This window comes from Chelonoidis abingdonii, chromosome 16 (assembly GCF_003597395.2).
Source record: "Chelonoidis abingdonii isolate Lonesome George chromosome 16, CheloAbing_2.0, whole genome shotgun sequence".
NCBI classification, from domain to species: domain Eukaryota; kingdom Metazoa; phylum Chordata; order Testudines; family Testudinidae; genus Chelonoidis; species Chelonoidis abingdonii.
The window spans coordinates 12282291-12310177 of NC_133784.1; the positions used below are offsets into that span (position 1 = coordinate 12282291).

Here is a 27887-nt window from a genome sequence, read left to right on the forward strand (position 1 = left end):
TATAACAAGATGGCGGATACATCCACCCCCCCCTCCGAGGCCTCGTTTGACCTATGACCCCAGGACGTAGTGCGTGTCCCCCGGCCGGAACACGTGGTAGGGGAGGCCGGCTGACGGCGTGGAAGCATGGCGGAGCCGCGCGTGGTGCCCAGCGACCTGTTCCCGCTCGTGTTCGCCTTCCTGCGCGACAACCACTTCGAGGGGGCGGCGCGGGCCTTCGGCAGGGCGGCCGGAGTGGTGAGGGGGGCCCTGAAGTGTGGGGCGCGGGGGCTGGCTCGGGGGAGACCCTGAGGGAGGGGATGGGGGGCTGTACTGGGGGGGGCTGAAGTGAGGGAACCCCGCGGGGGAACTGTGCTGGGGGGTCTTGGGGGGCTGTGTGGGAGGCAGGCCCGGAGGGGGGGCTGTACTGGGACGGGACCCTAAAGGCCTGGAGTCCTGGTGGGGACGGGGAGCAATGCCAGGGGGGCCATGAGGTGAGGGGAGGTTGTAATTGGGGGGTACCTGTACAGGGAAGGACCCGGAAAGAGGGGTTCTATGGGGTGGGGCGGGGGCTGTTCTATGGGGGGAGTAGGGGGTTGTGCATTCAACTAGAGTGTTTGAGGAGCCAAACAACACACGCCTCAGGACTCTTGATTTATAATGACATGACAAGTGGTCTCTAGCCATGTGCTGTACTTTCACATTTACTTTCCTCAGGCCAGCTGCATGTTGTATTCGAGACACTAGTCTCTGCACTGAACCTCACTGAAATTGCAACAAAAACGGTGGAAAGTCATTGCAAAATCGGAAGGACTCCCCCAAGCTTTCTGCAGATCTCCCTGCTCTCTCCCAACTTTTTCTTGTCTCTTCATAATTTGATACTAATAGTGATAACTCTTCTGGAATATTTTTTGTTATCCAATCAATACGTTAAGTAGATATTTTCCCCTCCCATTAGGTTACATTATTGCAAGGCTTTAGCATATGCTTAACTCTACATACTGAGTTGCCAAATTAACATTAATGAAACTACTCCGTGCACAAAGTTAAGAATAAGGCTACGTCTACACTACAAACTTCTGCCAGCACACCTTTGTTGGGTTGGTCAGGGGTCTGAAGAGAAGTGATCCCTGATTGACAGCTATGCCTACAGAAGTTGCTGCTGTAGGCACAGCTATTTTAGCAAAGCTGCACTGTTACTGAGGTAGTTTGTTCCGCTTCTGGGGAGTGGATTTACTGTGCTCGTACAAAGCGCAGCTTTGTCAGTATAAGCTGTATCCACACTAGGAGCACTTTGCTGGGATAGTATACCTGTTAAAGAACTTTTAGTGCAAATGTAGCTGAAGTGTCTGCAGAATCTTGGCCTTAGATTTTAATAAATCTATAGGTGGTGGAATCTTGTGTTCTAAATTACTCAAGTTGTCTCATTTTTAAGATCACGCAGAGGCTTCTTAACTTTAGCTTTTAATGCTTATGAAGGTATTTATGAGCAACACGTTCTGCTTGCTAAGTCTACCACCTGTTATACATCAATGCAGAAGCAGTTGCCTGTGGGGCAGAGTTTTCCATTCCACTGACAGTATAGGAGGCACTCCTTAGAGAAGTCTATGTGGTTTGTCAGTGCTGTTATTCCTGTATGTTTCTGGTTTACAGACAGACCAGGATCCTAATGCTGCTTCTCTCTTGGATGTCTTCAACTACTGGCTGAAGTAAGTGTGTCCCCTCCTGGAATATCTGTTGAGAGAGACTTAGCCTGTCCATATCTGGGACATTTCTTTTGGTTACTTTCTATTGCAAACTGACAGAGCTCCCAATAGAATCTCTGAGACTTCCCAAAGGTGCTCCAGCAAAACTCAGGGAAACCAAGGTTCTGGTATTTCTGTGGTAAAGATATAAACAATAAGTTCCCAGTCATCTTCATCCATCATAAAGAAGGCCTGTTTTTAAAAAATATTTGCAGAGCACTTCTAATCTTCCTTCTGCCCACAAAGTTCCAGGCTGCCATTTCAGCAGCAGCTTATGGCCCTTTCAGCCGCTTTTAACTCTATTTCAAGTGAAAAGCTAAAATGTGAGTTGTTTGGTATTCCATACTTAGGGTATGACTTCTCTGGGCAGTTACCCGCCGGCTGGATAAGCAACCTTGGGCTTAAAAAACTCCAAATCTGGGTTGCAGGTTTTTCTGTGTAGGTAGAGGTGGTAAGGCTCACACCAGGTAAGAATCCATGTTAACTGTGCAATGAAAACATATCCTTAGTTTTTGTAAAATAATGTCCATTAAAGTTGGCTGCTGGGCAACAAAACAGCTGTTGAAAGGGCTCAAGGATAAGAGGCTAGGGAGTGGGGAAAATAAGCCAGATAGTTCAGGAAACCTTAAAAGGATTAGAGAAACAGTAAAAATAAGGTATTACAACGTTTTCCCTCTTTCTTTATTAGGGGTTACTATCTAGTAGATATGCATGGACCCCACAAAACTACTTGTTTTTGAGAGTTGTAAAATGAGCCATGCTGCAAGTTAATCCAGTTGTGGCCATTAAGAAGCTATTGGTGAACTTCTTGGGTAGTTAGATCCTATGTCTTCAGCCTCATGACATAGCTGAGGCATGTACCTGCAACCTGCTGATCCACACCCAGCTATGATATGTTGCTGTAAAAGTACTATTTAAGCCAGTTGATTGGTCTCGAGTCCAAGTCTGGTAATTATGCTATGACCCCCAAATCCTCGCACCATAGTGCTGTACTGCTCTCTGCCCCTGAGACTGTTTATTCCACACCAGAGCTCATTGCTGTTTGAGACAAGAATTTATTCAGTGAGTGTAAGGTGAGGTTATTAGGGACTGAACAACTGATGAAAGAGCCGGAAAGAGGCATGGGGCACCAAGGGCAGTTTGAAGCAGAAATGTATTCCTGCAAGCTGGAAAGGTCTGCAGGCTCATAATCCCAAGGGAGCTACCTCAGTTGCTGTGTTCAGGAAGGAATTCAGAGGGTGCTGTTATGCTTAAGGCAGCTGCCAGTGCTTCAGAGGGCTATGTGTGGTGAGCTTAGGAACCCCATTCTGATCTCTCACATGAACCCCAGAATGAGAATCTTGTTTAAAACAAACTATTCATACCCCAGAGATGCTTGAGAAAATGAGGTCAGGCAGCATGTGAATCTCCTACCCCTCAGTGCAAGGAGAGGAAATGTTCTGATAAACTCCTGAAGAGATAAGCATTCTGCTTTTCTCATTTTCTCACAGGTTCTGTTGTTTTTCTCTACCCAGCTCCATCTTGTGTTTTTAAAACCCTAGACACACATTTCCAGATTCAGGGTCTCTTGAACAAAGAGATCCCTTATTTTGTGTTGAATAAATCTGTTTAGTTGACAGGTTCACCCTGATGTAGAAGAGACTGGTATGCAAATGACTTGAACCTGGCAGTTGTGACATTATGTACTTCTCCATTGTAAGAATCCCCTCTTTTTATTGTCTAGTCTAGCTGATGCCTTCAAAAGGGGAACTGAAAAGCAAAGTTGAAAATTAATTGCACGTATAAAACATAAATTGAAACTTAAAATTAAGGTAACTATCAGAAAATAGGGAAATGAAGAATCAATAAAAGTATGCATAATTCAGTGATTGCATTTTTCAGAGTATAAATGCAAAGTATAACCTGTGGCTTAAGTTTATTAGCCTTTGGTGTAAGCATTATCAACACCTTCAGTTGCATCTTTAATGAGCATTAAAGGTACTACTGTAAAATAATAGAATTGAAAACAACAATCTGTAATAAGCCATATAAGTTAATAAAATCCTTTAACATACTATGTGTAAAATCTTTGTCTGGTAATTTTAGCTGGAGGACCTCTTAATTAGCATCTTACCATAGCACTAAAGAACTAAGTTATCTACTTTATAAAGAGAACTCTTATTAATGCAAATAGACCAGGTCTTGAATCCTCACTAAGTGGCTGTAGCCACTTCGTATATTGTTGTGTGCAGTGGCAATGAAAACAGTCTTTTCCTGTACCTGCAAACACCTGAGTACAACTGAACACCCTGCCCGCCAAGATATAAAAAAGAAAACTAACATGATATTGGCAAATTGTCACGTTGTTCATTCTGTTTGTACCTTCCCTTCCTGCAGCCCCTTGTCGGTCTTTTCTATTCAGATAGTAAGCTCATCAGGACCGTCTCTTACGCTGTACAGTGCCCAGCACAGAGAGGCCCCAGTTCTGGCTGGGGCCTTCAGATGCTGTTGACAGGAGTGTGGGAGGGTCCAGTGTTCTTGAGGGATAAGCTGCTTTGCTTGTAGTAGAACAGGTGAAATGCTAGGAAGCTGTCTGGAGCTGGGAGAAACTGTTTAGAACTAAGTCTTTCTTCTCCACAGATCCCCTGATGCTAAGAAACGGAAGGCTGTTCCCAACGGACCCCCTGCAAAGAAGTCCAAGAAAGAATCTTCCTCGAGCAGCGATGAGAGCTCCAGTGAAGAAGATGAGAAAACCACAGCCAAGAAGCCAGGTGGGGTTTGCAAAAGGCCTTTGGGCTGGGCAAGTGGGCACGGTTAAACTTGGGAAAAGTTCTGAGGCTGGATTCAGAGTTTTGCAGGTTATGTGTAGGGCTTTGAGCAGCAGTCATGAACAGTTTTGGTAAGATCTGTACCTATCCCCGATCACTTGCACTTTTCACACTCATCCTTCATAATGTTTTTTTTTCCAGTTTGATTATAAGTAAAGTACTAAGCTTGCTGTGAGTATAAATCAGGCTTTGTAGCAGCTGGAGACATATTGTATCTGCACACTGGCTGAGGCTGGGTCGGTGCTTTAACTGCGGTTGTCCTGTGAGCTGCCGGATACCAGAACTGATTACCTATCATGGGGCTTTCTATAGCACTCATCACTGTAGTATGTAGGTAGAATTAGACTTGTGACTGCTCTAGTGAGTTCTTCCTGATGGTCAGTCATGGTAGAGCAATCTAAATCATAATTTAAATCACTTGATTTTTGAAACCTGATATAAATCAGGTCGAGACTTTGTAAAACTAATGGGAAAATTTGTCCTATTGCAATTTTAGTCAAAAATGTGTAACGAACTAAATCGGGGTTCTCAATCTTTTTCTTTCTGAGGCCCCTACAAGATGCTATAAATACTCCACAGCCCGCCTGTGCCACAATAACTAGTTTTCTCCATAGAAAAGCCAGGGTTGGCATTAGGGGGTAGCAAACAGGGCAGTTGCCTGGGACCCCATGCTTCAGGGACCACCGCAAAGCTACATTGTTCAGGCTTCAGCCCCGGGTGTTGGGGCTCACAGCCCACGGCTTCCACCCCATGTAGTGGAGCCTTGGCTTTCTACCCTGGGCCCCAGTGAGTCTAATGTTGTCCCTGCTTGGTGGCTCCCCTGAAGCCTGCTTGCAGCTGCCCAGGGGGCCCTGGACTCCTGGTTGAGAACCACTGAACTAAATTATAAATGTTTTTAAATGCCTTTTAAAAGGGTATTTTATATGAACTGCTGTAGGCAAAATACTGAAAATAAAAACCTTGATCTTGCAAACACTTAGGCAGATACTAACTTTCCCCACATGAAGAGTCCCATTCACTTAACCAGGACTACTTATGCTCTAAGTCAGAGGTTCTAAAAGTTCATTGCATCATGACCCCCTTCTGACCAAAAAAAAAAACAAAAAACACCACATTACTGCATAACCCAGGAGGGGGAACTGAAGCCTGAGCCCATCTGATCCCTGCCATTCCGAGTGGGTGTGCCAAAGCCCCACTGCGCAGAGGTGGCAGGGGCAGAGCCAAAGGCCAAGGGCTTCAACCCCAGGCAGGGGGTCTTTAATCTCAGCCCCACTGTCCAAGGCTGAAGCCATCAGGTTTCAGCCCCAGACAGTGGGGCTCGGGCTTTAGCTTTGGCCCCAGGCCCCAGCACTGGAAACTCCATTAAAACAGGATCATGACCAACAGTTTGAGAATCATTGCTCAAAGTTAAATTTGCATGAGTATTTGCAGCATTAGAGATTAAAACTGCAACCCTTAGTGGTCTGAAGCCTGTCACTTTAAAACAAAATTGCTGTATTGTTAATGAAAATTTTAGATTTCCAGTACACTAACAAAGTTACTTTGAGCTTGTCCACAGTTCAGAATTTTCAAAAATAGCTTATTTAGGCTCCTGTGCTCATATTTAGGCACCTAAATGACGCAGGAACACAAGTCCTGTTGATTTCAAACCCTAATGGAGGTAAATAGCAAGGAATTTCACTTGGGGAAGTTTAATGTGTGGGAAGGTGATGTGATTTTGCACCACCTTGCTTTTTAAAATTGCTTATCAGTTCTGAGTTGGTGGTTCTCACAGTATAGATATTAATGAGGCCCCGGACTTGTCTTTTTCAGCATAGATGAGCATCCAATGTGAAACTTCATAGCAGAAAACTTTTGGGTTGGGCAAGTGACACACAAATTAACTTGGGAAAAGTTCTTAGGCTGGATTCAGAGCTGGTGCTTTGCAGTTGGCATTTGGGTCTTTGAATAGCAGTCATGAACTGCCTGATCTCGGTTCTGGTAGGATCTGTGCCATCCACCAACATTTGCACTTTTCACTTTACATGCTCATGCTGCTAGTGTAAAATCCTAAATGTTGTTAACAATTAGGAAACTAATTAAAAAAATACAAAACATCAGCTTCAGAAATAGGATCATAAAATGAGAAGAAAGTGAAGAACTAACATATAAATAAAACGCTGATTTAAATTAATCATAATTAAGAATTTTTTTCATTTTAAGTTTTGTTATCCAGCTTGCTGGTGCTGGAGTACCAGTTCTTCGCTACCCTGAACCTCATTGTGTTTGGACATGCTATTTCTCATCAGTCTTCTCCATCCCCTGCCACTGCCTCAGTGCTCCTAGGTGTGCTTCCATCAACTCCTTCTCTTGTCTAACTTACTAGGTTTATGACATGAGAGGGAGAACTCCTCTGGTGCTTAAAGTATGCTGCCTTGTTCTGCTGCTGTATAGTGGGTCCAATTCAGCCCTGGCTTAAGGTTTTGCAGGTTAGTTGAAGTGAAGAGAAATGTGCCTGCGCTAGGGCTGAGCTGAATTTAAGCCAGGTCTACGCTAGCACTTATGTTGGCAAACCTTATGTTGCTCAGGGGTATGAAAAAAACATACCCCTAAGCAGCATAAAGTTTGCCAGCGTGAGCGCTTGTGTGCACAGCATTATGTTGGCAAGAGATGCTCTCCCACCAACATAGCTACCGCCGCTCGTTGAGCTAGTTTTATTATGTCAGCGGGAGAGCTCTCTCCTGTCAGCATAACGTGGCTACACAAGCAATTTTAGTTATATCGGTAGAGCTGTGCTGCTGTAAGCTTGTAAGTGTAGACATGGCCTTAGTAACTGCAGTGAGGGCCCTCAGAGAAGTGATTAAATAGTCTGAAAATTTGAAGAAGAAAAACTCAAAAGAGGAGGATTGGGCCACAGAGCAGCCAGTCAGGAAGTACTTAGTGAAATTTCCTGCCTTAGCCTCCATTGATCAGGCTTCTGTTTGTATTGCCCTGCCTCATGACCTCCTGGTGGATGGAGGACAGCTGGGGTTCAGCTAAGGAAATTGAAAACACTGGTGTCTGATGTGTATTCTGCCAAGGATGTGAGACTTCCCCCTCTCTCAAAGTCCTGTGTACCCTCCAATGCCCCCTTGGGTTAGGCCCCTCACTTGTAACGTGTAGAGTGCTTCCAGTGTGCCATTAAAAATCCTGCCAACGTGGCAAGCCACAGGGTCTGCGCTCCCAGGCCGGAGCGCGGGGCTGAGCACAGCAAGCCACCAGCCCCTCCCCTGCCTTCCCCCAACTTCCCCCGGAGCCCTGCCGCCCCTCACAGCGCTCTGGGGGCCGTGGCTGCGTGCTGTCGCTGGGCAGCGTTTGGCTTCGTGAGGAGGGAAAGACACTCCCTGCTCATCTGGAGCCCCGCTGCTGTGCGCAGCCCTGCCCCACCCCTCAGAGTGCTGCGCGCATGGCGGCGGGGCTCCGGATGAGTGGGGAGCTTCATGGTAACGGGTCCGGGGCTGGGGGGGCGGGTTGGATAAGAGGTGGGGGCAGTCAGGAGACAGGGAGAAGGGTGGGTTGGGTGGGAGGGTGGGATCCCAGGTGGGGGTGGTTTGGAGGGGGCTGTCAGGGAGCAGGGGGGTTGGATGGTGCATGGGAGTCCTGGGGTCTGTTAGGGGGTAGGGGGTGGATAGGGGTCAGGGCAGTCAGGGGACAGGGAGCAAGGAAGGTCCTGATGGGGCAGTTAGGGTGCGGGAGGGGGGTCTCTGGAGGGGATGGTCGGGGACAAGGAGCTGGGGGGGGTTGGATGAATCAGGAGTTCTTGGGGGGTGAGGGGGTGCTGTCAGGAAGCAGGGGTGTGGAAAGGGGTTGGGCAAGCAGGGAGCAGGGGAGCGTTGTATGGGTCCAGAGTTCTGGGGATCCTGTCAGGGGGTGAGGAGTGGTTAGATAGGCATGGGAGTCCAGGGGGTTCTGTTTGGGTGCGGGGGTGTGGATAAGGGTTGGGGCAGTCAGGGGGCAGGTATGGGGTAGGGTCCTAAGGGGGCAGTCAGAGGACAAGGGGCAGGGAGGCTTAGATAGGGGGTGGGGTCCTAGGAGGGGGTAGTCGGGACAAAGAGCGGGGGGGGGGGTTGGGGGGACAGTGTCACCCAGCCCTCTGCCTGAGCCCTAACCCCCACACACACACACACTTACACAGAGCCCTCTGCCCTGAGCCCTGCCTTCCCCCCCCCCGCACCCCCGGCCTCTACCCTGCGGCCCTGTACTCCATCCAGTCCTCGTGACTCCCACGCATCCCCCGTAATAACCCAAGCTGGACTTGGCAAAACCCACACAGGTAACCAGCCCCCTACCTGACACTGCAGCACCCCTATTATGCCAGCCTCTGCCCTGACTCTTGCACCCCCCACATCCCATGCACCCTGCACATCCCCACCCCCCCTTGAGCACCAAACGGGAGCTCCTGCGCCCCCACTCACATTCCCACCTGCAACCCTCACACCAAATGGGAGTTGCCCAGGTAAGTCTCCCCACACCCAAACTGTCTGCCCCAACCCTGAGCCCCTTCCCTCATTCTAGCTCCTTGACAGACCCTTCACCCCCAGCCCTGTGCTCAGTGCACTCCCACGCTCACCTCAGTGCAGAGGGAGGAAGAGAATGGGCCGGAACCAGGGAGAAGGTAGGTACCCACTGTATGTGGGCAGGGCCAGGAGCCCAGACTGGCAGCGGGCTGAGCGAGTCCAGTAGCCAGGATCCCGGCTGGCAGGATCCGGCAGATGGAACCCCTGAGTGGCAGTGGGCTGAACAGCTCAGTCCACTGCCAGTCTGGGGTCCTGGCCGCCAGCCCCGCACAGCCTGCTGCCGGTCAGGGGTTCTGTCTGCCAGACCCTTCCCAGGTGGGGTCCTGGCCTTACGCCCTACTCAGCCCACTGCTGGCCTAAGTGAACAGAACCCCAGACCAGCAGCAGGCTGAGCGGGCCAGCGTCATAAGATCAACATTTTAATTTAACTTTAAATAAAGCTTCTTAAACATTTTGAGAACCTTGTTTATTTTACAGTACAACACTAGTTTAGTTATATAATATAAACACTTGTAGAGAGAGACCTTCTAAAAAACATTAAAATGTATGACCGGCACGCGAAATCTTAAATTAGAGTGTATAAATGAAGACTCGGCACACCACTTCTGAAAGGTTGCTGACCCCTGTTCTAAAGAATGTTAGGAACATGATCTCTAGCTAGACAATTTGCATGCAGTAGCCAGCAGAGGAAGAAAGCACTGACCAGGAAGGAGTGGATTTGGCTAAAGCAGGTTAAGCCAGTAGGCTGGCAGTTCCATAGGGCCTAGCAATGCAGTGAAGCAGTTTTCTTTGCAAACCATCATCAAAAAGCAGCTCTCTTGGTTTTAAATGATATGATAAAATACCTGGATCCTGTAATAAGCACTCAGTGCAGGAAGTATGTCCTTTTCAGTGGCACAGCTTGTGCATGGCAAGAAAGGAGTTCTGTCCCTCGGCTAGTCATTGTGGAGGCCTCTGCTGCACTTTGTGGGAAGCTGAGGTATACGCCTGAGTCCCTGAACAGGACATGATAGCTGCAGTGAGGCTGGGAATGAATTGGTCATCGGTATCTGCTCTCCCCAACACAGCAGCTAAGTCAGCGCCTATGCCGAAGGTGATAGCAAAGGCAGTGCCTCCTGCCAAAAAAGCAGTGAGCAGCAGCGAGGACTCCAGCGATGATTCGGACTCTGAGGAGGAAGAAAAGAAGCCAGCACAGGTCAGCTTTTCCTTCCTGTCCTTTCGAAAGCATGTTCCACCGTAATAGAGAATGTTAAATGTGACCAACACTGTGTGGGATTGGAACTACTCTTGGGGCTGGGGATTGGCTACAGAGCATGGGTCCTGGATCACTTGTTCTATTTATCAGGCCTTAATCCAAACTCAGAGCAATTTTGCTTACACGCTAAACTTTTTGAGGTAGAGGACATGTGTTCTTAGCTCTCTATAAAGCACTCAGCATGTGACTAGAGCTCTACGAATAAGTTAGTCCTGTAACATGAAATCTGCTGGTGGACTGGTTCTAATGAAAGCAGAGGCAGATCTATAGGGTGCATTTCCTATCTAGTATTGCAATCTGCTTCTCTCCCATGAGACTGAGACAGACTGCTGTAGCCCGCTCCTTTAACCCGAGGGGAAGTCTGCATTTGTTTACACTGCCACCAGAGTAACCAGTGTATAAAATGCCCAGGACAAGAGGGTGTTATCCCTAATCACCGTCTGTAAATGAAATAGTAGCATGTAACTAGTGCTGAGGGAGAGTAGTAGTATTTCCTCCCTTTTCCCTGTGTGTTGATACCACCAAGCTGAAAATTAATATCTGGAGCTGTGTTCTTCATGTGCAAGACATGGAGCTGAGGTACCAGTACCCAATTAAGGCTGAGGACAAGGGCAAAGGTGCCCAGCCAGCAGAGCTGAGCCCTCAGACTAGTGCCTTCTCATAGGGAAGGGGACCACCAGGCAGCTACCAACCACAAATCCGTCCCTTTTGGATGACTGTGGGTTGGGTTCTGAAAATTCACATGCATGAAAGAGACCCTGGGTGGATTCCAGTGGGCCATCTAGGATAATCATCCATGTGTTGGGATTTTCAGAACCCAACTTGGAGCCATCCCTTTCTGGTGTTGTTCTTCCCTCTGGGATAGTCACTAGTCGGAGGGCCTAGTGCCCTGTTTGGGCACCCTGACTCTTTGCTCTCCTTATCCTCAAGTCTCTGGGTACATCTGCTCCCTTTCCTGTTAAGTGGGAGAGAGATCATTCCAGCTTGGAAGTATCGGGGCAAAGGGAAAAGTGTCTCCTGCTGTTGAAGCATAGGGAATTTCCTGTACGTTTGGGGTTATGCGCCTAAAATAGAGCATCAGCTTTCCAGAATAAAAACTCCCAACTCAAGGTTGTCTAACATTTGACTGGAAGTCCATACAGATAATCGGTATAGAATGGGTGTGCCAACTGGACTGTGGTCCTATCTCTCACTCCTCTGTCCCTTTAGGCCTTGTTGACTAGAAAGGTCTCTGATTAATTTTTCCTCTCTTGATAGAAGGTAACCAAAGCCCAGGCCAAGCCAGCTGCCATCAAAACCCAGTCCCAGAAGAAGACTAAGAGCTCCTCCAGCTCAGACTCCAGCAGCTCAGAGGATGAAAGGCCGAAGAAACAGCCGCTGAAGCAAGTGGCGACTAAAACAGCAGCAAAATCAGGTATCTGGCTGCACTGAGCAGATGTGTGTGAATTGGAAACCCAGGGGAAGAACTGGGGTCTAGGTGACCAAACACCCTGGTAGAGAAGATACCATCCTAGCATGGCCACTCGGGTGACCCAGTCCAACTTGCTAGGATCACTGATGATGGAGACCTGGGGCTGCACTGGTAGCATATATTAGGCTTTGATTTCTGGAAATCCAGATATAAATCTGATCACAGGTTAATTGAATTTGATCCTAAATGGATAATTACATCTCGTGACTAACTAGATCCAATGGTTGTCACCAATCCCTGACTAATTGCTTGGGCCATGTGTTGCTTGTTAATGCTTTCCACTTTGAGACAACACTAACTTAAGTTAAACTTAACCCTCAGCCTATAGTTATGGGACTTGGAATCAGTGGTATCACCACAACTTCCCCCAACTGGTACTAGACTAGTTGGGTTGTCAGAAAAGTTAACGGTAAGAGGCATTTTTTGTTAAAAGTTGGCAGTGAGTCTTTTTAAGATAATTAGGTTGTACAGAATCCAAATATGGTTGTTCCCAAGCTGTATGTTGTGTATAAAGGCCTCTACAAAGAGAACAAAGTAACATGTGGAAATCACTTAAGTGATTATTTACTTTTAGTTTAGGATCAACATATTTTTGTTGGGTCTTAATGAGTTGTAGGATGTAATAAGTGATTAAATACGCACAACCTTTTTATAAAGTTATTGAATTTCAGTTTATTTGCAAGAGGTACTGGATATATTTTAATATATTATACAACCATGAAAGGGCTTGTTTACGTGGCTCTTATAACTTGAGCATTCGCCTCTTAAAAGAAAAGTGTACAAATACAACACACAATCTCAAAACACCTGTTTTTTAAAAACAGGTAAATATTTTCATGACAAAACATTAGTAAACATTTTAATTCACACAAGTTAAGCACATGTTAAAGTTGTACAGGCTGTCTACAATGCAAGCAGCTGCATAATCCTTGCTGATACTGAAATCTTTGTGACCAGTGTGTGACAAGGCATCGCCCTGAATTTTCAGTGTAACATGTACCTGTGACAGAAATAGGTCATCTTGGGGTAGCCATCTCATCATCTTGGCAAGAATCCATTGTTTGTGAGAGAGGTACATATTTATACTTGATTAGAACTAAGAGTGTCTCAGCAGCCGATTGATCAGGCAATACAATGACATAAATCCCCAATAGAAGCTTGAAGTTTCCGAGTGTATGATGATTTACAGCAGATGTAGGAGTATGGGATTTCCATGCCAGTTTTCTTTGCAAGATTGCCGTAATATTGCCATGCCATGGCCTTGACTGGCTGCATACTGAAGCTCATTTTGAAGCTAAAGCATTGCTGTGTCAGTAATTTTGGTGCCCTCACTCTTTTTCATCACAGACTTCATAAATGGGATGTAACAAGTCAGGTAGTACTTGCCTTCAGGAGCTATGAGGTCACTTCCTCCAGCTAAACAAACACTGATTTTGTGGTCAAATAGAGCTGCCTTCATTATTTGTTCATTCATCTTGAGTGTAGTTACAGAAATGAGTCTCTGTTTAGAGTGTACTCCTTGACAAAGCATACGGCATCTCCAGTCCATGAGTTTCACAGCATGGGACTCTCTTGTATTTATTGGGATCACTACAGCTTGCCACATGTGATTTATATCAGTTGCAGATGTTGTTGTTTTCTATAACCTCTTGATTTTGCCTTTGTCAGTGTAATGGGCATAACAATTTCTGTGTCACACGACTGATACTCTGTTCTGAATGAAAGATGCACTCAATTTTGTCAGTGGCCTCTCTATATTTGCTATCTTATTTTTTCTTTGTAATGGCTGTTGCCTCTCTTAGTCCGTGCAATCCTTGTTCACCTGCTTCATGCACGTCTTCTTTACTTGATTCTTGGCAAATAATGCAGAGATTGTATGAAACTGGCATGGAGCTCTTGAGACTCCTTCAACTGTAACCAACATAAGTGTCATAAACCACCACCTCATCTAACTAGTGGTGCTCTCTTCATTTGTAAAAATATATACCATCACCTCTGTTAACTGTGCTCTAACTTCAGAGCATTATGTATACTAAAACAAGTACTAAGCATGAAGGAAAACGAGAATTATTTCACGTTACAGGAAAAATAACTTCTGTTATGATTAACTTATTTCTAATACAAGACAAGATGGGTCAGGTAATATCTTTTATTAGACCAATATTACCTCAACCTCCTTGTCTCTCATATCCTGGGACCAATGCGTCTACAACTAGACTGCACACAACTTATTTCTAATATGATACAGTGATTACTAAATGCTCTACAAAATTGAATAAAAGTGTGAGGGGTCTAAATGTCAAAATTCAGTTTAGTAACAATCCATTTCTGAAACTAGGTTTTGAAAGCAGGTTCAAATTGTGTTGCCAGTTTATAATAATAAATGCCTCTAAACCTCTTCAGAGGATTGAGTCTGAGATTTCTATTTGGTCTATAATGAAAAAAGCAGTCTGCAGAGAGATTGCTTAGAGCTGCCCTGATAAACAGGAGGAGAATGAGTGGCTTCCCAGGAGAGGGCTGGAGAGTCTTGCCTTGTGCAGAGTGGGGAGCTGGTGCTGTCCAGGACATTTTTTTTGCATTGAGTGTGATTACCATTCCCTACCTCTCATGTTTTCTAAACCCTTTCTTTGCCTTTTCTCCAGCAGGAAGTAAAGCTGCCTGCAAAGCGGCCAATGGCAAGGCAGAAAGCAGCAGCAGCAGTAGCAGTAGTGAGGATTCTGACAAGGAAAAAGCTGCATCAGCAAAGGTAAACAGTGATACAAGCATGGATGACTCCATTGGTGTGAGAGAAATCTAAGAGTCTGTCCTTGATCTAAGGGTTGTGTAAAGTAACCCCCAAACTGCACGATAGCTGAGTGCACGCTCATGCCGTCATTGTAGCTTTTTGCAACATCTTGCTCGGGCTTTGTGTCTTAGGAACCCCACCAACAGTCTTCTCTGCTACTGGGTGATCCATTCCTCTTTCCTGAGCCAGGAATCCCTTTATAGCTTCTGCATGTTGCACCCTCTTTATGGCTTGCTTTCCTGTTGCCAGATGTGCTACTCTACCAGCCTTCCAAATTCCTGCGTTGCTTCTGCAGTCCCACTGGGGAGAGTGTTAGAGCAACTTCCCTGAAATAGAGCTGGACCCCAGCTCCCAGAGAGCTCTGACTTCTCCCAGATACCTCACTGCTAATGTCTCAGCACCCCTGACAGTGAGTGGTGGTGCCCCATCTCTCTCGCTCTCTAGTTACTAATGTTCTGTCTCACCTCTTCTCAGCCAAAGAGTCTCCCATGTAGGAATTTAATGTGAAGTAAGAAATCCTGATGCTCTGATGATGAGACCTGTAATGTGCTTCCTGGCATTTGAGAAATGTCCCTAGTTCCTGGCTCTATCCTAGAAATCTGATGCGCAGTGAATAGGGCAGAGAGGTGAAGAGGGGACTCTCTAACGCAGAGTAGGGGTGGTGTCTGTGCAGCACCTATCTCTCAAAGCTTAGCCTCCTTAATGAGGAAAGGTATTTGTCTGTCTTGCTTGCAATAAGGCTGTTCCCAAGAAAACACCACTGCCCAAACCTTCAGCCGCCCAGGTGCCCCCAAGTAAAGCCAGAGCCCCTGCCAAAGAGAGCTCCAGCAGCGAGGACTCTTCTGACAGCTCAGAGGATGAAAAGCCAGCCTCAAAATCAAAGCCGAAGCCTGGTGAGTACCAAAAACATTGCTGGTACTGTGGAGAGGAGGCTTTCTGCCACTACTAGCCCTAGAGGGGTTTAGTTGCCCATCTCTGCTTGGTGTGGCCCAGAAGGCTGAGTGGCAGTGGCGTCAGCAAACGTGGAACTGCAGGGGCTTTGTTCAAGCTGCGTCCGGCTGAGACATGGCTTAAATCTCAAACCCACACCTTCTCTTCAGGTGAAAACTACATTAGTTGCATCTCTTATGTGGTCATTGTCTCTGAGCATCCTGCTCTTCAGAGAGCTATTAGAGGCTTTTCTCACCCATGATTCCCAGCCTGACTGGAGTTGGGAAGAAAATTCCCTGTGGGTAGATCAGTCCATAACTGTGCATTACAGGGCTTCATGCACCTTACTCTGAAGCGTGTAGTGCTGGCCAGTATTAGGCTGGGTAATGAACTAGGTGGATCCTGTGCCCTGGTCTAGTATAACAGTTCCTAGGACTTCAGTAAACAGTAGCAAGAGTGAAATGTAGATGGGTTTCTTTACCTGGAGGGGAGCTGAGGTGCAGAGCAGTAAATGAACAGCAGCAGCAGTGGAAGTGTCGCAACAAATTTTTTGGAGGCCTCATAGTGCGGCACTCAACAAGTAATATGCACATATATACATCCAAATCATTGTTACTTATTTATGTAAGGTTTTGGGGTGGTGGTGTTTTGTTTTTGTTTTTTGCAGACTCAATAATAAAAATAATGCACAGTTATTGCTATTCTTTACTGGACCTAACAGAATAGAAACACAAATAAGGTGCTCTTCATGTTCTCGTCTCTTTTATTGTTTGTTTTGAAGTGGTTATCTGTACAACAATTCTATTATGTCAAAGCATTTTTAAATTTACTTCAGATAATAATGAAAAACATCTGGGTGGCTTGAGTATGGAGAGGGGAGGGATGGCTGTGGCTGCCGTGGGATGACTTCGGGCAGGTGGGAGGCTCAGGACTTTGGCCAGCCTGAAGCTCCTCAAGGGGGGCGCTCTGGGCTTCAGCCAGCTCGGGGCTTCTCCAAGCAGATGTAGGGGTGGAGACTTGGGGCTTCGGCCAGCCTGGGGCTCCTCCGGGAGGGGTGGGGGGGTTGTGGCTCCAGCCGCAGGGGAGACGTGGGGTCTCAGGGCTCTGGCTTCCGGGGAGGCGGGGGCTAGCCTCCCCAAAGAGAGACTCCACCCACTGCCCATGCACCCGCTGCTTACCTCCTGTGTCCCTCCTCCAGTCCCCCACCTGCTTTTCATCTCCTTATCCCTTCCACTTCCCTCTTCACTCCCCAGCCTCACAGACCCCCCCACCCATCACGAGAGCCCCTGCTCACTGAGTGGCTCACTGCTCACCTCACTCCGCCACTCACAGCCAAACCCTCTGCCCGCCTCCTCACCCTGCTGCTGGCTTGCCACTCACCTCTTTACTCCCCCACCAGGCCTGCCTCCACCACTCACTTCCTCTCTCTCACCCCTCTCACCCCCTGCTGCTTACTTCCTTTCACACACACCACTCCCTTCATCGCCTCCTCACCTTCTTCCTTAAGTGTTGTGTGTTCCACCTAGGGTGACCAGATGTCCTGATTTTATAGGGACAGTTCCAATTTTTGGGTCTTTTTCTTATATCGGGTCCTATTACCCCCACCCCCTGTCCTGATTTTTCACATGTGCTGTCTGGTCACCCTAGTTCCAACACACTCTTCAGAGAGGTGGCACATGCAGGAGTAACAGGGATGCTTTCCCTCTCCTCCAGTGCCCAGGAAACTGCTGTAGCTGCAGGGAAACCCCCTGGTGGTCGCATGGGGCCCACATTTGAGAAATTATGGATTAGACCACCTAAATCTAAAAGGGAGGAATGCTACGGTGACCCCCAGCAACGGAGAGTGGTGCTGCTGCTGAAGGAGTCGGGAGTGGCAGTACTCTGGGGATGTCCCCTCCCACCATACTGAATATAAAACCCTTGTTGATCACAACTGTGCAAGTGATTAGGAGCAAGTAGCATACCTGGCTTGTTTTATATCGTCGCCTGGCTAAAACAGGGAAGTCCAGCATGACGTGTGCCGTATTTGCTAGCGTGCAGGGCTGGTGTGTCTGCATTGGTGCCCCCGGTGATCCTGTCTCTTTGTAGGTCCATACAGTGCGGTGCCACCCCCAAAGGTCACAGAGCCAAGAAAGGGCAAAGCAAAGCCCTCTCTTGCAAAGGCTCCTGGGAAAAAAGCCGAGAGCAGTGACTCCTCAGACAGCAGCTCGGATAGCAGTGATGAAATGGAGCAGGGGCCCAAGAAGGGAATGACAGGTGAGTTGTAGGGAGAGGGAAGCTAGGAAGGGGTCATGTTAGATAGTGCAGGAAGTGCCTGTGTGGGGTGCAGTCAGTTCCTGGCCACAGAGTGGCTTCTGACATTATCTGACAGTTGTGGAATATGCTGCTGTTTTTTGCCTTTTTAAAGGTCTCAGGGCAGCTAGTATCTGTCCCAAAACAGGCTCCAGGAGCTGAGCTTGAGTTCCAGACTGTGCTCAGTCCCATCTCTAATTTGGACACGAGGTCAGATGAACCCTACTGGAATTCCATTTACTTCAGTGGAGTTATGCCAGGGATGAGTCTGGCCCATTATTGAAGTTGGCAGAGGCCTTGCATTGGGTTAATGTATCATGTGAATGAAAATCGCTTATGTATCTGACCCCCTGCGTGTGTTGAGAAGGGGAGCATGTGCTCATGTGCGATGCTGCATTTGCAGCCCAAGAATGGGCTGCAAGTTAGGCCTGGTCTGTAGTGTGCCATGCGAGGGGACAAGGAGGCCTGACATCTGCCTACTCCAGGTGGTTAGGAATCCCAGGGGCTGGGAATCTGGAGTCCTAAATTCTTTGCAATGCTGCCCATGGGTGAATTGCCTGTCTTTTCTGTCCAAGAGGATAATAACCCACCTTCCTTTTTAAAAAAAACAAACAAACAAGGAGTCCAGTGGCACCTTAAAGACTAACAGATTTATTTGGGCATAAGTTTTCGTGGGTAAAAAACCTCACTTCTTCAGATGCATGGAGTGAAAGTTACAGATGCAGGCCCCTGCCTCCTCTGGCACCTGGAGTTCTGAGGACCCCCGCCTCTCCTGTGGCTGGAGCCGCAAACCCTGCACCCCTCCCAGGTCATTCTATAACAGATTTAAAAGTCACTATTCTTGAACAAAAAACTTCAGAAACAGACTTCAAAGAGAAGCAGCAAAACTAACATGTATTTGCAAATTTAACACCATTAATCTGGGCTTGAATAGAGACTGGGAGTGGCTGGCTCATTACAGAAGCAGCTTTGTCTCTCCTGGAATTGACAACTCCTCATCTATTATTGGGAGTGGACTGCATCCACCCTGATTGAATTGGCCCTGTCAACACTGGTTCCCCACTGGTGAGGTAACTCCCTTCTCTTCATGTGTCATTATATAATGCCTGAATCTGGAACTTTCACTCCATGCATCTGAAGAAGTGAGATTTTTTTACCCACAAAAGCTTATACCCAAATAAATCTGTCAGTCTTTAAGGTGCCACTGGACTCCTTGTTGTTTCTGCGGATACAGACTAACATGGCTACCCCCTGATACTTACCACCCTCCTTTGTAAAGCTCCTGCAGATCCCTGGATGAAAAGTGCTGTGTGAGATTCATGGCAATTATTTCTCTTGCAGCCAAAGCAAGTCTGGCTAAAAAAAAATCTGCCTCAGCACCCACTGTTGTGACCAAGAAGGGTGGATCCAGTTCGGACAGTGACTCTGGTGAGTGCGGGAGCAGGGATTTGAACTTTTGATGGAGTGACTGCACATGTTCCCTTTCAGGCCGGGTTCATTCAGCAAGGACCCAACTGCCTCTTTGCTAGGACCCTTAGTGAGAGTGAGTCTGAGCTCCCTGCAGTGTCCATGACAAGGTAAAGGGCTGCCTCTGAAAACTGCAGCCCTCCTGTATTGATGTGGTGGGAAGCACAAGTGAGTGGCACAGACAAAAACAGTGACTAGTCCAGGAAGGTCTGCAGATTGCAGGGTGTGAAGGGTATTCCCTAACAGTACCTGTGGCAGGATTAGGAGGGGTGGTTTTTTTTTTGATCCATTTCTGGGCTCTTCAGGTCCTCCATAACAGAGTCATGTCTGGAACCAGGTGTAAATTCTCTAGGTGAAAAATATCCCCCTTATGCCAGGTCCAAGGTGGGGAGAAGGGGGAACCTTTTTTAAATAAATCTTCAGTTCCATTTGGACCACTGCTAAAACAGTCTGGAGTGTGGAATAGAAAACTCAAATGGTGTCCTTTCCATCTTTCCCAGTTCACTCCAGTCTGTTCTCCTTTTCTTTTTGTCATTTGATTCCTTTCTCTCTGTTTCATTTTGTTCTTTGATCCCCACTACACACTTTTCTTTTCTCTCCATTATTTCTTTCCTGGTGCTCTCCTCCCTCTTTGCTCTTTCTTTAGTGAAACCAATACTCTTTCTTCAATCCCGTAGTTTCTGCACCACTCCCCATCCACTCAGCGCCCTCTCACTGCACACACTCGTATGAAGGGTTGGGCCTATCTCCTGCTGCTGTTCCTCATTCTCCCAGCAAAGAAGAAACATGGAAATCTTTAGGGCACATTCTCAACCCTATGTCCTCCAGCTCCTGTTGCCTCCATTCCCTGGGACGGGGGCAGAAACATAGGCAGGACTACATGCTGTGGTGCTCTCTACTGGCCATTCAGAGTGCTTATTGCACTTCTCTGCCCACTCTGCCCCTTCTCTGGCTCTGCTGCTGGCCTCACCTCACCTCATTTGATGATAGTAGTTCGGTGAGTGCCAAAAATCCAGTGGCAGTGGTGCCTCTGTAAAATGTGAGGTTCAAGGCCACAGTTTTGCCTACAATGACCACAGTCTGAGGTCCCTGGTTGTATGCCTCTAAAACACACTGACACTTGCGGATGTGCTTCTCTTGTCTAGATTCCAGCTCTGAGGAAGAGAAGGTAGCGACCAAGCTCACTGCCAAATCACTTGCAGCGAAGGGTCCCGCCAAACAGGCGAAGAGTTCTGCCAAGCCAGGACAAGCAAAGAAAGGCTCCAGCTCCTCCTCGGACAGCTCAGGTATCAGGACAGGAAGGGATGGGGATCTCAGCCCCGCCACTACTGAGCAGGTGTGAGTGCTGTGCCTACCGTCCTAGTCTGTGTTCCCAGCTGTGGTACCAAGAATACAGAGGCACAGGGACACTGTCTAATCAAGCAGACCTGATATTTGCTGACCAATTCCTGATGATAAAAGTTAAGCATGCAGAACCAATCCCATGCAAAGTGCCAGTTCTCTTGGGCATGAAGTATGGGGAAACAGGCACCCACTAATGCTTCATCACTCACAACTCCTACACCTCTGCCACATAATGAAATACAGTGTACTGGGGAGCTGTTCAGTGAAAAGCCACTTGGGGGCCGAACTTTATTCTCCAGTGGGGAGAATACAGGGGAAGGAGGAGGACGGTCCCATCTCTAACCCATTTCTGCAACAGCCACTGTCCATGATAGTGCTTGTAAACCACACTAAAGAGCTGCAGCACTGTTTAAGAGCAGCTAGTGCATGGTACTGCCTTGAAACTGTAAACCACCCTTCTGAGGGGTGGGAACGGGAATGGCCCCAACTCAGCTCTGATTGTTAGTGCCATTTGATTCTGTGCTAGCAGCAAGTTCCTAGGGCTCTTCAGCCATGTTGCTAGGGCCCGAAAGTCGTTCTTGTTTGGCAGTATGTGTGGTTCAGTCCAGTTCCTACGGGGCAGGTGTTTAACACAACCACTTGTCCCCCTGTGGCAGTCTCAGCAGAGGTAAAGCGTCACTTGGAACATGGAGACTGAGCTCCCTGATGACTTGGAAGAGCCACTTCTGAGGGTCAGAGTTGAGGTGTGCTTGTGGGGGGAGGAGAAGATGGCAGCTTTCCATGCTACACCTATTCTAAGCAGAGCCAATAAATCTCTAAGGCTGTTGTTCTGCACTTTTCACAAAGTCCCAAACCAAACAGGTTTTGCTTAGGTACTAGTGTGGAAGGGACTCCAGTTACTGCTCCTGCTTGTCTAGTTTGGTCTGACTGAACAAGTCTGTTCAGTACTTGATTATTCTCACTGGAATCTTCTTGTATTGGAAATTTCCCTCCCAGATTCTGACAGTTCTGAGGATGAGACCCCTGCAAAGCCTGCAGTCAAACCAGCTCCACCTGCAGCCAAGAAGCCTCTTGCTGTGGCAAAGAAAGCCCAGACCAGCTCTGACTCAGATAGCAGCTCCAGCAGCTCTGAGGAAGAGAAGAAAGCCCCTCCAACTAAGCCAGCTAGCAAGACAGCTAAGCCAGGATCCAAACCCTGCACCCTGGGCCCCAAAGCCAGCAGCTCAGATTCTGACAGCTCAAGCAGTGAGGAGGAGCAGAGCAAACCAGCAGTGAAACCAGCCAGCAAATCACCAGGGGGCACTAAAGCTGCTGCAGGGAAGAAAGCAGCTGCTGCAGGGAAGAAAGCAGCTGCTGCTAGCAGTAGCAGCAGCTCATCTGACAGTTCCAGTGATGATGACGAGAAGCCCACAACAGCAGGGACTCCAGTCGCCGGGTTGAAGCCAGGGAAAGGGGCACAGAACAGCTCCAGCTTGGTGAAAGAGAAACCAAAGGCTTCATCCACACCTGCAACCAAATCCCCAGCTACAAAGAAGCCAGAGCCTAAGCCAGCTGGTGGCAGTGAGAGTAGCTCTGAGAGCTCCAGCGAGGAGCAGGGAAAAGCAAATGGAGGTAATCTGTGCCAGCCAGGAAGGGTGTCTGTCAGGCAGTGGGTGTTGGAGGGCAGAGCATATGTGGAGCCGTCTTCCAGAAGCGGTTTCCTGAACAAAACTTTGCCTGTAACCAGCAGCCACCTCCACACACTAGAGGATGGTTGCCCAGGAGTTTATCTAGTACTGCTGCTCTAGATTGGCCATTAATGGAGTGTCTGTTGTTCTTGTACCACCCTACTCCAGACAGCACATGCTCACGGTGCCAGCATACCTCAGTCTGACTTGTGTCCCAGTGGAGAGAGAACTGCTCCCACTCCCCAGGGGAAGTCTAATTGCTATTGTTTTTAGCAGGCTCGATTAAAAAGAAGCGGAAGAGCGAAGATGACCAGGAATTGGAGACACCAGACAGTAAGAAGATTAAGACCAAGCCACACTCATTTCCCAAAGTGAAGCAGGTGAGTGAGGAGAAAACATGCTGAATCTTTCTTGTGTCTCAGTCCTAGCAGTCAGCACTGCTTTTCCCTGGTGGTCGAGGCTGCAGGAGATCTCTCCCCCTCCTCAGCTAGCGTAAGTGCCCCTTATGTGGAGCCCAGAGGAGATGCACATTGTGACCCCAGCATCTTCTTGGCTGAGGATGACTGTATAGACTCCCTCTGGATCCCCTCTGTACTGCCCTTACTGTCGAAGGGAAAGATCACAATTGCATGTGGCCTGGAATACTGGACCAGGGAGCAACTAGGATTTCCCCCAGTTTAGTGTCCTGCATTGCTATGTGGGCCAGCCAAGAGAAGGCCATGTGCAGGTATTGACTTAAGGTGACCTATGTTTTTCTCTAACAGCCAACTGTTCCGTTCCGAAGAGTGAGAGAGGAAGAGATTGAGGTGGATTCCCGTGTAGCTAACAATTCATTCGATGCAAAGGTAGGGACAAGTCCAGCCAGAGCAACAAACTGGGATGTTTTGTCCCTAGAACATAGGTCATCTGGGAAAAGGTTTTCATGGTGTTTGTGGGGAAGCTCTCCAATCTGAACCTCTCCCACCAGGAGGGTCTACTGGGAAGTTCATGGGCTCTGGCTGTGGGGAGCTCCCAGCCCTTCCCACAGAGGAGCTGGGTGAAAACTCCTTTAGCCCTTGGAAGTCGTTACTGGGCAGTACACAAAGCAGGATGTAGTGTTTTCCATGTTGGCTGTTGAGTGCTGACCTGGCCCCCCTCTTCCTTATCTCACAGAAAGGAGCTGCAGGCGACTGGGGAGAAAAGGCCCACAATGTACTGAAATTCACCAAAGGCAAATCCTTCCGCCATGAGAAGACAAAGAAGAAAAGAGGCAGTTACTGCGGAGGTGCTATTTCTACCCAGGTCAATTCCATCAAGTTTGAAAGTGACTGAGCTTCAGTTGGCTTGGGAGTCCATACCCCATCCATCCCCCAAAGCCAGCTGGATGGGCATGTGAACAGAATGGACATGGTAGACCCCAGTCCTGCCTGGAACTTAATCCTCCCTGCTGTCTTGTGGGGAGAAGGTAGCCCTTGCCATAGGATGTGGAAGAGCAGCTGGATGCTCCCACATTATTTCTGACTAATTCTGGCATAGCACCTGGTAAGAGCCTTCTTAGAGCTGGTGACTCCAGATCCTATCCGGGTGTCCTAATTTTGTACAGTTTTATTTTAAAAGGCTGGTGGTGCCATGGAGTTCAGGTTCCTGCCCACCTTGTAAAGCAAAGAGAATTTATATTTTCCATGAATCCGTTTCTTTCTTTTCCAGACAGTTTAACTGTTGAGACCTGTGAAATTTAAAGTACTGTAGCTTGTTTGTGGCTAGGCCTGATTGACCTGCGGTTACAGCTCCCTCGCTGTGCACCTCCAGCTTTACAAAGCACAGCTCCAGAGGGGCAGTTTTCTTCTATTTCCCTCTCTCTTTAAGGCCCCCTCTTTCAGTGACCATCTCTTCACCCAGGGCAGACCCTGCTGGTGCCATTAGGCAGGGTAGCTAGAGAAGCAAAGTGCTTTTCAGCCCAGGGCATGTTCCCACCAGCGTGAGAAGCTCAGGGTTCAGGTTGGTACGACTTCTCTCTCCCTCCTGTACCTTTGGCACTGATGTCAGAAGCTCAGAGCCCCAAACTCTGGGGGAGTTCCAGATGTGTCCTTTCATAGGGAAGGCACAGGCTATGGAAGAAGTGGGGACACTCCTGGCTGCTTGGCTGCTTTGGAGTTTGGAGAATCCCTTGGCCCAATAGAAAGGTTAAAGAGGCAGGACAGATAAAGCCTCTGCCTCTAGCCCCCTTCCTCACCTAGCTCTCCATTCCCTTAACTCTATTTTATTTGGGATGTTCTGACATCAGTGATTGCCTTCTCTAGGAATCTAACTCCCCAACACATGCTTTGTCCTAGCCATGTGCAATGCAGCTGGTGGGAGGTTGAGATGAATGTAACACTATTTGCCTTAAACTTCTCCCCTTGCTTGGATCAGTTGCCCTTTTCCTGCCTGAGGAGCCCCTTTGCAGAGGTAAAATGCCTGTTGCCCTCCATGCTTTAGTGTCTGAAAGACTCAGTGCCAAAGTGGAGACAGCAAGCAGAAGTTAGTCCTGGCTTTAAGTACAAGACAGGCAAGTTGCTGCTTGGAGCCCTTCTCCATTGCAGCGCAGCCTGATCTCCAGCACGGTTGAGAGCCAGAGGGGCAGGTAGCCCAGGGCCTCATTTCCGTCCTCCGTCCCTCCCTCCCAGCAGGATGGACCCCTGCAGATCTTAGACAGCTCTGCCCCCAGCAAAGGGCCCTGCTCTTATAGGAGGCCAGGTATGTGTGAGAAGCAGTGCCAGATAATTGAGGGTTGGAGGTGACTAACAAGCCACCCCCATGCACATTAACTAACTGCAACTTTGTTGGAAGGAGCATCTCAGCACCGCACCTTCATGCTTGCACAATAACCCTCGTCACTGGCTTCTTTCCATGCAGCGATGCATATGCTCAGGAAACCAGGGCTATTCTATAGAGTTGGAGGGAGGGAAGAAAATACCCTCTGCCTTCCTGGGCAGGCTTCTGGAGTAGAATCCCAGCTGGGACCTGCCAAGTACCCTTCTCTGTCCTCCTCACCTGGCACGTGAATGACTGAACTGTCGACATTTTAAAGAGTTTTAAGTTTGGGGGCGGTTGATGTGTGAGCGCACAAGTGTCTCCTACAATAAAGAAGCTTCTGTTTGTAAGTTATGTGCATTTCACTGATGGGTTTTGACACTCAGAATGGGGGTGGGAAAAGGAGGGAAAAGCTATTTAGCTGTGACAGGGTGCACCGCCATGTCTGAGGGGTGGTCAGTAGGTCTAACTGCATTTCTCTGGATTAGGTAGTGGTTAGTGAGCCTCTAATAGCAGTGTTCTTACCTGAAGGTGGCATGGACAATGTGAGATAAGGGATGGTCAATGCAGCTGGGTGCTAAGGAAAATAGGTGAGCGGAGGATAAATACCTGCCTTTATCAAGAACAGAAGGATGGGGAGGAATAGAAATATGTAGGCGTGTGCTCTGTGCAGGAATATGAACAGGTGTAATGAGTGCACAAGAAGCTAGCCTGGGCTCTGGTGTTTGGAGTGAGGAGCCCTTATACTATTTGTCTTTCTGTAGTGCTAGGACCCCCATTTGTGTTCCTGGAGGCCATAGTGCTAGGTGCTGCCCAAAGAACAAAAAGGCAGCCCCTGCCGCCAGGGGCTTACAGTCTAAGTAATGCAGGTTGTCAATGGATCTGGTCAGATGCTGGTTCTAACTAACCTTTTATGCAGCGGTGACATCTCTCTGCTAGCTAAGTCTGGCTTCCCATGTGCCGCAATGCAGCAAAACCTGTGTGCAAAGAACATAATGGGGAAAAAAATCCTTAGGTAAATACCCATGTAAAGAAGTTGTCTGCGTGCTTCACCTGCTATCTGAACACATGTGCAGGGGAGAGTTCTTATGCCTGCATGATTTCAAGGGACTGACCAAGGTCTCATGTACTGTGGGTTTGCTGCGATGCTTTTTTGCTGCACTAGAGGAAGTGCTGCCAGGTGGTGGTGATGGCAACATTCCCTGTAAAGCAGCAATTTTCAATATACTGGGCACATCACAAACATGCTGCTTGCGACTTTCTCTGTTCCCAGGGCACGGGTGGTGAGGGCTGGGCGGTGACTTAGGCAGAATGGGGGCTGAGGCAAGCTCCTGAGGAGCAGGTGCGAACCAGGGTGGTCAGGCTGGGGCCAGGCGTAGGTGGCTCATGTCTCTCGCCCTGTGTCACAAGACCTACCTTCCCAGCCTGGAGCTACCCCCCCACTGCCCAGTCTCAGTACCTCTCCTTGCTCCTCTCTTATCCCTGACACCCCAACTGTCCCCTGCTCCCCATTATAGTACAGCAACCCCTGCATCCCCTCTGCTTCAGCCTCCCTGTACTCCCTATTCAGAGCAGCCAGCCTGACTTCACCCCTGCTGCCCTTGACTCTCCCACTGGGCACAGGCTGCATCGCTTAGCAGCTCGCTGTGGTGGAAGTGTTGGTGCGGGGCACCTGCTTGTGCCCTCTCTCTGGGGCTAAGCTGGCCATACTCAGTCCCATCTGGGGCAGGTGGTGGGAGCAGGGGAGCCAGTAAGCCCCCTCAGTGACCCCCTCCCTCTGCCACAGTCCAGAAATGGATGTATGGGGGCCTGGACACCAGTCTTCCTATGGCATGTGGCCTGGGTCCAAAGTTCCCTGTAAACTGCTTGCACAACATTGTGTCCACTTTTGTCTGGTCACCCTTGCAGTTGTAGCCTGCTATAGTGTAGGATAACTACAGATGTTTTCTTCTCACTTGTAGCCACACCGCAGTGAGCGAGTCCTGTGTAAGACCCCATTGGGTGGTGAGGTTAAGGGAATTGGTAAGCCATTTTGGGGTGACACACTTCTAGAGCCCTTTATCTCTGCCGTTGTACAAGGTTCGGTCCTGTCACATCTCATAGTTTTGGTGTGAAGTCATTAGGGGAGCTGGTCCAATAACACCAGCTGAAGTGCCAGCAGTACGTGTCATGTACTGCAGTGCCTGGAAACCAGTACCACATCAAGCTGAACACATGCAAGACAGCCTTGATGCAGAGGGGAAGAGGGTACTGCTAATTCATCTGTGTCGGGTATGGCAATTTCTTGCGATATCTTGGACAAAGCTTATTGAACTAAGTTTCAGTATCCTAGGAGCTCATTGCTTTAAAACTGCAAATGTTTTGTTTCTTTGAGATTGTGTGTAATTTGCCCAGGAGCCATGATTAATGTAAGCCTTGGGCAGTGCTACGAGCTGCAAAGGACTCTCTTAAACAATGGGCTAAAGAACAAACTGTTAGTTGTTAGGAAATATTTGGGAAGAGGGGAACATAAAGGTCTGGAGGAGGGCATGGTCTTCTAAAGCTTCACCCTGGGGATGGGACGTTGGGCTAGGAATTATCTTCTCCCCGGATCAAGAGGCCCAAACTGCATAGAGGAGTAACTCCCAGCTTGTAGTGACGGGAAGACACTGTCGGGTTAGAAGGACATTCACTGGCCACAGCACTTACTGGGGGTGATCTCTGGTGAGTTTATTAGCATGTGTGTAAGTTTTGGTTTTCTCTGTAATGCTTTTACAATAAACTCAAATAACTAAAAAGCTGTGTGGTAACTTAACTGTGGCAATGACATTTGCTGACTCTGGAAAGTAAAGCAGGCCT

At 48.2% G+C, this 27887-nt stretch overlaps 1 protein-coding gene across 4 annotated transcripts; it reads left to right on the plus strand.

Annotated features, from left to right (window-relative positions):
- Positions 1-74: 74 nt before the first annotated feature.
- Positions 75-27826, plus strand: NOLC1 (nucleolar and coiled-body phosphoprotein 1). 4 transcript variants are annotated; one of them, XM_032778214.2, is made up of 14 exons: positions 75-237; positions 1633-1688; positions 4344-4474; positions 10134-10261; positions 11579-11735; positions 14438-14538; positions 15317-15470; positions 17596-17763; positions 19141-19227; positions 20412-20552; positions 21607-22221; positions 22551-22657; positions 23042-23122; positions 23430-27826. In XM_032778214.2, the coding sequence occupies exons 1-14, from the start codon at positions 127-129 to the stop codon at positions 23586-23588; spliced, it is 2196 nt and encodes a 731-aa protein (XP_032634105.1). In that variant the 5' UTR covers positions 75-126; the 3' UTR covers positions 23589-27826. The 4 variants fall into 4 exon arrangements, with proteins under 4 accessions (XP_032634105.1, XP_032634103.1, XP_032634104.1 ...); XM_032778212.2 differs by having other exon boundaries at positions 76-237; positions 14435-14538; XM_032778213.2 differs by having other exon boundaries at positions 76-237; positions 14435-14538; positions 22554-22657.
- Positions 27827-27887: the final 61 nt, after the last annotated feature.